Source organism: Anarhichas minor, unplaced genomic scaffold (genome assembly GCF_050575085.1).
Source record: "Anarhichas minor isolate MPS153535 unplaced genomic scaffold, ASM5057508v1 ptg000026l, whole genome shotgun sequence".
Lineage (NCBI taxonomy): Eukaryota > Metazoa > Chordata > Actinopteri > Perciformes > Anarhichadidae > Anarhichas > Anarhichas minor.
In genome coordinates this window covers 19,078,033-19,091,912 of record NW_027466472.1, presented here as the reverse complement: position 1 = coordinate 19,091,912, position 13,880 = coordinate 19,078,033, and the positions used below count along the sequence as shown (strand labels likewise).

The 13,880-nt window shown below is 42.5% G+C and overlaps 1 protein-coding gene across 1 annotated transcript in view; it reads right to left on the bottom strand.

The window, feature by feature from the left end:
• Nucleotides 1-10,378, bottom strand: part of LOC142959205 (calcium-binding protein 8-like) — a 97,501-nt gene extending 87,123 nt beyond the window's left edge. Inside the window, exon 1 of the mRNA XM_076100415.1 lies at nucleotides 10,176-10,378. Within this exon, the coding sequence (XP_075956530.1) occupies nucleotides 10,176-10,378 (203 nt within the window). The remainder of the gene's footprint in view (nucleotides 1-10,175) is intronic.
• Nucleotides 10,379-13,880: the final 3,502 nt, after the last annotated feature.

Below are 13,880 nucleotides of genomic sequence, written 5' to 3'. Positions count from 1 at the left end.
TCTGAGTGTCTGCTGACTTGACCGCAGTCGAAATGGACCCTGAGTTATATATACCACCTCCGCCGTCGACCTTCATGTGCAATCGTAGAGTACCAGACCATTTAATCACCCACGATGGGAAAGTCAGCATCGAGGAGGACGCATCTTCAACAAGTCCTTGGTCAGTATATGAGTCTCTTTCACCAACTCCGTCGCCGGTCGACAGCATCGAGAAAGACGTACTTTCGCAAAATTAGCAAAGCTCACCTTGACCAGCTGAATGGCACATGGGGAGAAGTCACAACAGTATAAATATGCGTCTGTTTCTCTATGGAACAGAACAGACAGTTTAACAACCTTTGGCTGATTACAAATAGAGTGCAACTGCACTTTTCCTTTCACGGAAGCCAAGATTTCACCTTTACTTATTGCCAAAAATTGTATAAATGCCTTCCTGGAAAAACATATGGACAGAACATTACAGAAACAGTAAGTGAAAAGTGTTAAAGGGCCACATGGTCAATTTCAAATTAAAAACTATCAAATTATAAACTGGCATAGAAACTCTCACGGTGTGTTACACTCTGCACTTCTCCCCACCACTGATGATGGCTTCAACTAAAACCTGAAGTCCTTCCCAATACCAACGAAATGCTTCCTCTTTTCCTTTCTCACCAATTTCTTTACCCAGAAACTGATTTTAGTGCAGATTAAGCGATTTCAGAGCCACCCAGGAGTCCTTGTGTAAAGAAGCACAAGAGGGCCTTTCTTTTCAGAAGACATTTTGACATGTCACAGTAGGAAAAGACGGGTCAGGGTCCTGCTGTTGTGCATGCTGGCTCACTTTCACACTGTCGTGGCTTACTGGGACACTTGATTAGAACAGAGCCATTGTGAATGTTATTAAGTCAAATGTCTGCTGTGGAAAAGGCCAGTTAAAAGTATTTTGTAATGATACACAGATTAATGCCACATGTATTTTTGATTTAAGTTCCCACATTTGTTGCAGTTTGTATCTCAAATTCAGTATATAATGTTTTTCAACAGTCAAGTGTATTTTAACAGTACAAGCAATGTGGGCACATGTAATGTAATCATACTGACTGTATCTCATGCTTTTCATATTTGTAATCTTTTAACTTTTTCAAATATTAAGCTATTTGCAATTTTCTTTTGAATGGGATCTCTATGGAGAAAATCTTCAAATCCTGTTAAACTTCTTCAACTTTCAAAGCCTTCTTCTTCTCATACTTTCAGCTACATATGACTTCATATTTGTAATCTTTCAACTTTTTGAATTATTAAGCTTTTTGCAATTCTTTTTAAATTGGATATCTATTTTCAGCAATGTTTTTGAGATTCATTTCAGCTTTCAGCATTCCAACGCATTTTCAGCAGGAAATGCATTTTCTAGTTGACAGTGCAGTTGTGTTGTATGGGAATGTATTTTTTTGGGAGACCAGGCTGACATAAAAATGTGAACCCATAATCAGCAACAGGGAGCTGGTTTGTCCATTTGTGATATTGCTGGAGCAACGTCCAAGGGGAACAGCATGAACGAGATCCGTAAATGAGGCAGAACTCATTCGCTAAATGGAAAGTCGCACAGTGAGGGGGACTTGTATAACTAGGGGCGAATGTGGCGAATGTGTGTGTGCGCGCACAAGAGAGTGCACGCAAATGTGTGTACTGTATGTGTGAATGTGACGGAGGCAATTAATTATTCAATAAATGGAAACCCAAGGGCATAGGGGGGGGAATAAGAGCACATAGAGCAGAGAGATGCGGGCGACTGCTTCCTTCTCTAATTGGATTTGGTCTCGATGAGCACTTTGAGGAGATGCTTCTGAGACAGAACGAGGGGTTCAGAAACGAGCCGCGACATTACGCCGACAGAGCCGAGCAGAACACTGAACTGCGTCTGAAGCTTCTCAGTGCGTTTGTCTCTTTTATCATTGATCTCAACATCGTATTTCTGCAGTCAAGTCAGCCTCACAACCCAGGAGCTTTGATGACACAAACATCTGAGAGTGAAACACGCTCTTTCATGAAACTAGAGGACAAGTTCTTTGGCATTTCAGCAGCATCCGCAGCAGCAAACTGAAGTTTTAGTGGTGTCGCTGTCCAAATTACCAAATAGTGCTCTCTTGAGGTGAACGAGTCTAATTCTTCAACTGCTAATGTTGCTGGTTTCCTCCTACCCATCTCTTTTTAAAACAATTATATACACACACCACACATTTGCCAGGAGAATCATCGCTGAACTACGCATACTGTTCTGTAATAAGGCTTACTCAAAGTAAAGGGTTTATAAGTTGTAACCCATGTTTTATTAAAGTTATTGATGCTTTATCAGTAAAAGGCCATTTCTGAGTTTGCTAATAACAAATGCAAACACATTAAGTCCTTTAAAATAGGACAGTTTAGCCACTTGCACATTTGTTATATTTATTTTACGGAAGGTCATTTTTTATTTCATGAAATTCTCTCTACATCCCGACAGCAACCGATGAATCAAATGCTCTGACCAACAAATGTAATCCAGTATCAGTGGGAGGTTGTCAATGAAGTGACTGGATGTGCTACCTGTCTGTCTACTACATGCACACCGTCTACGCGTGCACTCATTACGAGTCACACAAGCTGCTCGCCTGACAGCTGTGACTACTAACCATAGCCGTGTTCGTTGTTTACATTCACTATGATAATTCATTTTGGCGGAGTGGTTTCGGAGGGAGGCCTGGAGGGATGGGCTAGTTGTTGGAGCTAGTGGGGCTCACATACACTGGATATAACAAGTTGATGTGGTCGCCGTGTCGTCACCCATTATTTTGCGGTTTTGAATCCTCAAGTTTGGCATTTTTGGACGTCGCCATCTTGGTTTTAGGCAACGAGTGAACGGAAGAGTCAATCACAAAGTAGTCACACCTTAAAGCGTACTCTGCTTTATGGTCTATTTGACTCTAAATGGGACCATAACTTACTAAATAGGGTTATTTTCTCATAGACTTCTAGACAATCAAACTTCTTCTTTGCAACCAGAGGAGTCGCCCCCTGATTGCAGAGAATGCAGGTTTAAGGCACTCAGCATTGGCTTCACTTTTCAGACCCGTTGAAAACACTGGGGTGGTTTTTTCGCGCTGGATACTTTCAAAATCTAATTTATTCTTGCTGTTTTTTTCCAATGTTGCCATCCCAAGTTTTAGTCTTCTCTTATAAACATGAGTAAGTCATTATTAATAACCCATCGGGACGTATTAAAGAAGAACACAAAAAGTCAGAGCAAGTAATGCTGGAGGAAACACACCAGCAAAGACATTTTTTCACAACCTGGCAACCTAGATTTAGTTCGTTTTAAAGGCGTATTGTTGATACATAAAGAATTGATAAATGATTGATATGAAGAGGCATGACACTTCAGATAACTTCTTAAACAGGACCGTCATATCAGAGTTCAACAAATCACATTAAAGAAAACAGTTCAATGTGGTTAATCTGAGCCGACCAGAAGCAAAGGGAATGTCAACTCATTTTATTTTTGTTTTTCTCGGCTTTGAAAGAAAATAATGTTGGCCTGTTCTGTTCAATAATTGATCAAATACATTTCTAATTTTTGTTTTTGAGTCCATCAGCTCCTTTTTAGCGGTGTGTCCAGCACCTATAAATGCTCATGTTTCACTTTTTGGAGCTGCCAGCCATCACTTTCCTCACAAATTGAAAACTGGGCCCTGCATCCTTCTTGTTTGTCAGTTTAATAAGCATATCAAGACGTCAGCAACGACGCCTTAAGCTTTCTTTCACAACCAGCTTTCCTCGCACATATTCTAAGGATTTCTCATTTCCCAATTCATCAATTATTCAGTCATCTCTCAGTCATTATGAATATTACAATCATCCCTCTTGTCCGTTCTTTCTATATCATCGTTCCCAGACAACCCATAAGCTGTCAGCCGTTTGACGCAGGTGCACGCCATCATCGCTTTTGCATTGCCGCCGCCAACATGAGGAAATATTGATCGGAGCGATTTGCCATGCAAGGGACAGAATTTACATACATTTCATTACAGTACAGTCTTCAGGAGCAGACTGTGCATTCAGTGTTGGATAACTCAAGCGTGGAGAGGAAAGACCTCAGTGGGCTAAATTAGAGGCAGTAACGTCATGCAGCTCAAACCTTTGCCCTTCGGTTTAACAATGGCAAAAGTCAGCTGTGTGTTTTGTGTGCTTTGTTCTTCGAGCATGGAGGGCAACTGCGGCCTCCATTGTGAGTTTTCGCACGTTTCTGACCCTTTGGCCGTGCATTCTTAAGTAATCTGCTTATCCACCTAAAAGCCTGCACTAACCAGCGCCGAGCAGAGGACGGACATGCCTTTCGGCAACAAGGACCGGAAAAATGTTCAATGATGCAGACTCGGGTCAGAGATGTACTGTCGGAAAGTGCAAAAGTATTTAATACTTTTAGTAATACGTGAAACACTTAACTGAATGAATCGACGCATTTGTAAACCAATCATTTGAATAGATGAGAAAACAATCCCAACACCAGGTCCATTTAGTAACTGTGCTGTTGTAAATTAACCTTGTGGTGACATCGTTTCATCATCTGATGTTTCCACGGTCAAGAATGAACCATACATACAGTTATTTGTTGTCATATTGTTTGCTGCTGCAGCTTCCTCCACCTCCCCAACCTCCACCTCATGTTGCATTTGTGGCTTTAAAAGGGCAAATGTGCTGTTTTTCAACCTTATGTCTACCTATCCGAGTTAGGGATATAGTGTGAAAAACACCTGCAGTTGCTGCAGATGTTTTCTGTGCCCCTTGTGCCAAGCTGCATCCCATGCGGCCATTTGATGTGACAGTGATGTAGCTGGATACAAGGAAGAACTACAGGCTGCTATTTCAGCTTGGATTTCTCTGGGTAGCCAGGTGCGAGTGTGCTCTCGATGCTGCCCAAAAACAAAGTCCACGTTCTCCTTGCTTGCATTGCAAACTGAGAAAAAGCCATCCCAAAATATGAGCGTAGATGATTTTATGGACAAGGATGCAGCGAGGAGGAAAGCGGGGACCCTCCACAACCTGAGCTGCAGAGGGCAAACACTGACTGGTGGTGCCTTTGCTCAAGTTGCCCTCTGATGCCAAAGGAAACAATCATTCTGCTGCAGTTAATGTCAGCGTGGGCAGTTTTAGTTAGATGCCGACGCCAATTAACCTGCAGAGAGCCTGTGTGTGTGTGTGTGTGTGTGTGTGTGTGTGCGCGCGAGTTGAAAGTGCATGAAAGGTTTACTCCTCACTTGGACAGAAGTGTGCTGAAAACCCTCGTCAGTATCCTGAAGATAAACTGGTTAATACAACCAAGACCAACAGGGCAGATGACCATTGAGTGTGCACCTAATGTCATTGTGAGCTACTTTGCTTACAATAACATTGTAAGACTTGTTGCGGTCTTGGTTCACAATAGTTCAAACTACAGAGCCTCTGAACTCACGGGCAATGCATCCTGGTACATGTAGGCACAGCTCTGTGAGCAGGAGAACTATATATAGCATGGATTGTGGAGTTTATTGCGTCAAATGGACTACATTTACCATCAGAACTGATGACATCCACATGAAAAAAAGATGGTAAATGTTTCCCTCAACTATGATTTAATGTTCATGTACGTTTATTTAGGGGGATTAGCTCTCCGAGAGGACTCTTTGAGAGGCTTTTCTGCATTTTCTTCTGAGTCGATGCTGCAGAAACACCACGTGAATCACTTGTCACAACACCAATTACATGTATTGACATATTAGCTCTCAAATAGCGATTGCACCACGCAGTGGGAAACCGGACATCACTAGAAAACAAACAATGACACTTTATTGTATTGATCAAGGCTTCAGATTCATCATAGAGCAACCACCACAGACTCAATCGAGACCACATCTATTTTTGTCCTCATCAAATTGCTATTCCCCGCACACTGTGATACGTCAGTTCACCAGAGAAAGAGTCGAGGATTGTGGGGTTTAATAGTCAGATTGACTGGCTGATAAAAATGAGCAATAGCAATGACTTGGAGATAAAATTACTATTTGGTACCTCCGCATTTTACTGTGCAAGAAGCAGTTATTTGATTGTTCAATTAGTTCTTTATTCTGTAAAATATAAACTGCTGTTCCCTAGAATCCTAACTGAGGTCTTTAAAGTGCTTGTTTTGTCCGACCAAAAGTCAAAGACCCAATTTACAATGAAACCAAACCAAGTAGCCAGTCTTCACATCCGAGAGCCCATTCGCTAATCAATTAATCAACTTAATTGTTTCAGTTTTACTCATCTTTAAATGGACTGTAAAGAAGTGATTGGTGAGAAAATGTAATAAATACAGTTTGAAGGAGATGTTTACACAGCAGTATAAAGAAGAAAATTAGAGGGGGAACTATGACCCGTTTAACCTCTTAACACTAGCTCTAAGCAGCTTATAATAAAGAATTAAAACTAATATATTGGTCCGATATCGGTATATACACACACACACAAGTCCAACTCACCACACATGGTTATTGATGGCTGCTCTAGCTGTGGTTAGACCTGGAGCATTTAACCACAGGGACAACCTCAAGCTCTGCGCCTTCTTGTGCTCCAAATTTAAACCTAAACATGTTGATGATGATAATCACCCCGTCACACCAGTCTATTCATTTCGTAGAGTTACTAGAAGAGACGGTTAAGTTTGACTGCTTAAGCAAACAGTTGATTGCAGACTTTGAAATCTTACAATTTTCTACGACATGCAACAAGTTCCACCTGAGCAAACGTAACGGGTGCGTTAAGGATCGACAGGTCAAAGAATAACTGAGGAAAAGCTTCTGAAATAAAAATACAGCAAACTTCACCTGAACATTTTTTTTGTTCATCTGAAGATGTAATTACAGAAATCATACATAGATAAAAGTCAATATATCTGGCTCCTTTAAAAATGTTCTCAGACAGCATGCAGAAACGCAGTGCCCAAAATGCATAAAGGATGGCTGCATACATCGCTGGATTTAATGATAATGCCTAAATTTGGATAATGACCTACAATTACTCAGAACAGAAGAAAAGAAACACACCAAATATCAGTCTGTCAATAACCCTCTAGCAACAGAATATCCACTGTTGCTGTTAAAGATAATAATTTTACACTATTTGTATAGTTTATAACTTACAGAACACTTGACTTGTATATAAACCCTTTTATTGCTAGTCATTGTTGCTATAAATAAACATACGCACCAATCTGTTCCTCTACCCGTGTACATAACTCTCCCGTCTTTTCTTTACCCTCATTAGTCGTCCTCATCTCGAGATGTCATTTCTATTTCTGTGTAACTACATTGAGAAAGATGCAGAAAGACGGAGTCAGATTTCTTGTATGTGCATAGTCGTCCAATAAATGTGATTCTGATTTTCAAGGTCTCAAGAGTGTCCATTAAAAAAAAAAAAAATGGTACATTTAATAAAAACCATTGAGAGCATATATAATCTTGCTTTCTTTTTAATGTGCGTTTCCAGTCACCCGCAATAAAACCATTGGAAGGTAGCCGGTCGGTAGAATAAACTATTACTGCATCATTATAGTCCTTCTAAGTCTTTCCAGGGCTGTTAAGGCTGGGTCGCGGCAGAACTGAACTCAATTACAGCAGACACATAAATAAAAACCATCTCCACTAAAGTTGCATGCATGCCTTTACAGGGAGAGCACTGCTTTGTACTGTCATCTCAAGGATAAGACAAAGATGACACGACTAATAAAAACACGTTGACCTTGGAGGAAGAAGGCGGTAAGTCGCAATTACGCTATTGCCATTAAAGTGCCACATGTCCTCAAAGAGCTGGCGGGGAGGCAGGATTAACTCATTTCTCTTTGTGTCCAGCAACGAGACATCACAGATTAGTGTCATACAACATGGAAGTGTGGTTAAAAGGCAGCTTTGGTATTTTTCTACTTATTTGCCCATGTTTCTGTGCCTAAATGATTAGAAAAAAGTACAACTATTTCTGGAATTGGTCCAGTGTTGCAACGTAATACTTTCTGGGGAATTTGGCACCGTCAATTTACATCCACTAATAGTGCTTGTTTTTGCCGCCGACCGGCTCCGATTGTTATCATAAGCGTCTGACAGCACAAGAGTCTCGCTCAAGGAGAAGTCTCGTTCGGAAACGAGATGACGTGTTGCCAGAAGACAACAGCAGAAACGTGGACGGGCCGGGCAGAGTTTGTTATGTTGGGGTACATATAGCGTAGCTCAGTGTCATCTAAAAGATTTTCAATGTCACGGCTGAATATTTAGAAGATTTCTACAATGTGGATGAGGTCTTTGAATTCGATGGCGGCCCCGTATTTACTTGAGCCAGGGAATACGGATGAAGAGTTCCAACGATGACGAGAGAAAAAGAGGGGCAACCGGCAGAGAAGGCTGAACCAGCACAGAAGAAGAATCCTATGATCTTTTATTTCTGTCCTCAAGTACTTTTAGGGTCATAAACGTAACCAATCGCTTCAAAACATTAACCACATGGCATTGAGCCACACGTGTGTGCGAGTGTGATACGAGGGCGATATGAAACACATTTGTGACACTTTTCTCGGTTCAGAAACGTTGATATTCAACGTATCCAGTGGTTTGTCCTTTTGAATAAAAAAAAGGAACAGTAATCACTACATCATTTTGTCCAACTAGACACTGTGTAGCCTGACAGTTAAAACAGACTATTTGTAGACATTGATCATCTCTGTATTGATACTTTCTAAAACAGAATTGCACATCATCAGTGCTGCGAGTGTCAAAACTCTCTCTCTCTCTCTCTCTCTCTCTCTCTCTCTCATATTCTCTCTCTCTCTCTCTCTCATATATATATATATATATATATATATATATATATATATATATATATATAAAATGCCTGATCAGTCCACGACCACACCACCAGTTCTGAGTCTTGGCTATTGAAGAGTGCACAGCCTGATGCAAAAGAGCACAGCTTGATTGAAAGCCCTCTGCATGGCAAAGAAGCCAGATGGCAATTTCTCACAACAGACCAACAGCACAACAGCCAGTAAGCAACAGGGCCGATACTGAGGAGGACACAAGCAGAACGCTGTGTACCCACAGCAAACTCTCCGGCCACAACATCAACATTGTGAATTGGACCATGGCACTGGGGTCTTCAAATGCATGTTGACAAAAGACACCAGTCCTGGTTTAAATACACCAAGTTATCCGCAGGTTGTAATTCCCCTTTGAAGGTACACTGACGAATTAGCATTCCTTGCTAACCTGATGCACCAGATGGTCTGTCACACAGAACCCTCTTAGAAGTTGCATTGGAAACTGTTGTACATGGCAGGTGATGGGGTGAACCATCTGTCAATCAAAGTCTTGCAGAAGCCAATCAGGAGAAGAGTGAAAACATATTTTCCATCAAGAAGAGTTGATCAGTGTTGTTCTTTGCTCTTTTTTCCCCCCAATTAAGAGAACAAAATTGAGAGAACAAAACAACTGGTCTTAAAAACACTGTTTAAAAACACAGCCAAGTTCTGTAGAATCCTCGAACTTGAGCTCAAGTCAGAATTGAGGTATTCTGCTCACACTCTGATGTTTCCGTTGTCGTGAGGCAGCTTGGTGCCGTCTGATGACTCCGTCCACCTGCATGAGTCTGTATAAACACAGTGAGCCTTTAATAATGCTGAACGCTGCTGCAGCAAACACACAAAAAGAGATGCCGAATACCATCAAGGTAAAAAAAACAAAGCAGACGGATTAATTACCAACTGCTTTCGACCACCCGACCGTATCTGTTCCTATGTGCTGCGTACAATGAAGCCAAGTTATGAAATGAAACAAATGCGCCCCCAAATCTGTCCCTGCAATGTTAATAAAAAGGTGAGAAACATCAGTATGGATCATTAAGACATGCCTGAACCTTCCGTGAGAGCAATTTATGGTCTAATTACTTCCCAGTGCTGTGAACTGTGCAGCAGAGGCACACAGGGTGCTTGAAAACACAAGCCAAGTGAGTGCAATGGCATTTCATCAACCCATCGTCATACGCTCTCCAAAACTGAGGAAAAAAAGAGACGGGGGCGTCCCACAGAAGTGCCACCTCTCTGCACACATCACCAGCTGCCGCAACAGACTCTTTCTCTCCTTCCCAATGCTCATTCTTACCCACAGTGGTGGCTGTACGCAGCAGGATCCTGCAGCACAAAAGGATACCTCGCCGGACTCTCCATCGCGTCCGCCATCCCGTCCCTCAGGTACGGGTTGCCCGGCAAGTCTCCGTTTACCTCCGAGTGTGTCCCTGGCGACGATGGTGGCACGCCCGTGGGATCCGCTGCCCGAGGATCGGGCTCTGTGACCTCCTCCTCCATCAGACTCTCAGACGCAGCAGTGCCTCCGGCAGCAGCGGCGGCGGCAGGCTGTCTGTCCACGAACCACTGAGCCCGGCTGCCTCCACAGTTTGGGCTTGTCCCAGAGCAGCGGCATCGGTTCCCAGAAAACCCGTTGTTAATATTTGAGCACCGAGAGCAGCAGGTACAACAGCTCCTCTCATGCTCCACTCCTTGGCTCCTCACTCACTTGCTCCCTCCCTCTCCCTCTCTCTCTCCCTTTGCTCTCTCACTCACTCTCCAGTGCAATCATTTCTCCACATGGGGAGACAGAGTGGAGGGCTCATTAGCCAGTCCCAATGACAGACTCAGCCGCCTGCAGCTGTGCTCGCAAAACACACAGAGAGAGGCTGGAGATAGCTACAGGCAGAGACTCTGAGACAGACCGAGAGAGAGACAGAGTATAGACAGACAGACAAATAAGGAATGACACAATAGAGAGAAAAGACAGGGAGAAAGTACGAAGACAAGAATGACAGATAAAGGGGAAAAGAAACAGGAAAGGGTGCTGGTGACGCAGCCTTCACATCCCAGAGGATTACGCGTGCAGAGCGCTCCTCAGGTCAACACTGTGAGACTGTGACGGCACATCACACAGACAAGCGGCACATCTTCGGAACAGCGCGCCTGTGCGCAACAGCGTGCGCCACCGTGCGGTGCAAGCATTGAGAGGACGAGGATTAGGATGGTTGTGGTGGTGCGGGGGCGGTCGGCATCCCGGCGGGGGGTTCACAGTGAGAGCTCGGCTGAAGCCCTTCACGGCTCCGACGCTACACGATGATCACCAACACGCGCGCGCACGCAAACAAGCTTCCTGTGAGTTGCTCGTCATCAGTGTGACATGCAACAGGAGTTTTCTAAATAAAAGTCGTTCTGCTCCGATCTCGGACTTGTATGTCTAAATATGGACATTACAAAATAATTCAACAACAGGCTGTAATGAGCATATTCATTTCCCGTTGAAGGTCCATTTTTGGTCTCATTCCCCCAACTTACCTCTGAGGGTGATAAGTGTCTGAAGGTGTTTAATCAAATCCGTTGATCGATGCGAGCAGCTGCATCCAGTTTAGAGACTAGAGGTGGACTCCTCAATCAGCCTCGTTGATGGATTCCGGGTCGCTCGTTGTGTAATTAGGGAATTATTCCTTTATTTTTTGAAACGCAGTGCGCATATCTCTTCCCATCGCAAATAGATGAAAATGCTTTCCTGTTTTGTTAGATATGAAACAGCTGCTGATCACCGCGCATTCAATCGAGTTGCACTTTTCACCAAACTCGCATCTCTTTTTTTGAAATGTCTGATCCCACGTTGTATCCGGTTATATTCACGGTCAATGAATTCTAGTCATTAAAAAAACAAACAACAACCTTCCAGTGCACAGGTCCGGCCTCAAAGTATAAAATCCATGGATTTGAGATCCGCACGCACGTGTGCGGAGCGTCGGTATATGATTGGTGAGAGCAGACCGGTTGGCCGAAAGAGACGCTCCGACCCAAATCAATACGCAATCAAGCAGGAGAGCAGCGATTGGCTGCATTCACTCTTCTTTTTCTTCCTTATTATGTTTATTGTGTCTTTTTTGAACCGTGCAACGACCTGAACCGTTTAGAAACAATAACAGGGAGAATTTCTTCCACGGTGTTATTTCTCAGCTCTAAATAAAAAAAAAGTGAACCTGTATCCAGCAGAAACAAAATAAGATAATATAAGAAATAATGCCTTCATTACCGACCACACAAATACAACGTTGTAGAATTATGTTTCTTTGACTTATTAGCTCTCCATTTTCAGACAGTTTTACGTTTTTTTCTTCTTCAATTTTTGGGTGTCATCAATTTACCCACGTTTTCATTGACAGCCAGGCTCCAAACGCAATACACCAGTGTATCTAATTGGCTTTTATCTGCTTCTGGCAAACACAGAGGGAGACAGGAAGCAAATAAATTGAGCATGAAGTTCATTATTAGTTTTCTACACTGCTGTGTTGATTTTAAGGTGACTGTTAGTCTATTCCAGCTGGAAACTGTCTTATTCCCATGATTCATGCACCAGTTCAGACTACATCGACTGATGTCTAGCAGAGACAAGACCAGCAACCCCATGATGAATGACTGAATGAATCAGACAGTCTGCAGGTGCCTGTTTCTCTTACAGGATAATGGAGCCTGTTTTGGAACTGGTAACGTTGCCGTAAGTGATGAGTTATGTTCGGATAGAGCCAAGTCAAGAAAGTGACACGGGCTGTTGCAGAATGAAAAGTCCCCTGTGAACCAGGACAGTGAAGAATGAAGGGTCCTTGTAGCTGCCTTGTGCAGGCGGGATTGTGAATAAAACACGCAGCCATTTCTTAGGTTGGCTGTGCATTTATGCAATAAGAAGGTTCAATTAATGTGGTTTTGGCTCCTGGAAAAATTAGCAGCGGCATTTATAGATGTAGATATCTGAGAGCAGAACCCTGAGCAAATGTGGAAGTAACATCTCCCAGGAAGTGTGAGTGTATGGTTGATCCCACATGAAGGAGAAGCAGAGGAAGTTGTTCTGCTCGCCCTCCTCATTTTGAGCCCGAATAAGAAGCTGTGAGCGTTTCACATAATTCCCCTTATTTAGTATTTACCGAGCTTGTTCCTGAAGTTTGTCACACCTGATTGCTGACCTACAACTTCTTCATTGCTCTTTTGATACTCAAGTGTTTCAGATAAATGTAGAGATTACATTAATAGTTAAGAAAAGGTTTTACATTTTACAATTAAGCAGGTCCCTCACTCTCACAGGAAGCCATGCTGCCAGATGTCTTTGTTGTCACAAAGCATTTAGTTGTTGATTTGCCGGTCTAAAGACATTCCAATGTCCAAGATAAAACTGGGAGGAAATTGGTTGATGATTGCACCAAGTTTCTGTCATTGGTCGCACCATTTCAGTGACTTCAATGTGTAAGAACCAGCTTCATTGAAATACAATCAGTGGCATCTGGTTTAAACGTGGGTTAATTGCAGGATGGATGTCTAAAATGTCAATTTTTCATTTAATGCACCCCAGTTTTCCCCAAGACATCTTTTGACCATGCTAATAAAGCACTTAATCAACTCTCGCTGAGCATTTGAGCCATTTAGGCCTTGGATATGACTGCTGTGATATGCACTGTCCCTGTCGTTTTAAACTGTTTGAATATGACTTAACGCTAAAATGAAGAATAAATAGTGGAACAGATTTTCTGTTAAATGTCTGGTTGATTTCTCCTGAAGGCTACAAGGCTGATTGCAGAGCACTTTCTGCACTCCCACTCTTTCTTCATTCCTATTCCTGTCACTTCAATCAAATTAATTCCTGTGTCTGACAGGGTATTGTACATGTAACAGTGCTAATCTAGATTTCATGGTAATCTGCCCACTAGAAACACCAGAGCCCAAAAAAAAAAGGCCAAAATTGCAACTCACTTTTTTACTGTCAAGGTTACAACAATTCTGATTCAAATCTTTTAGGATA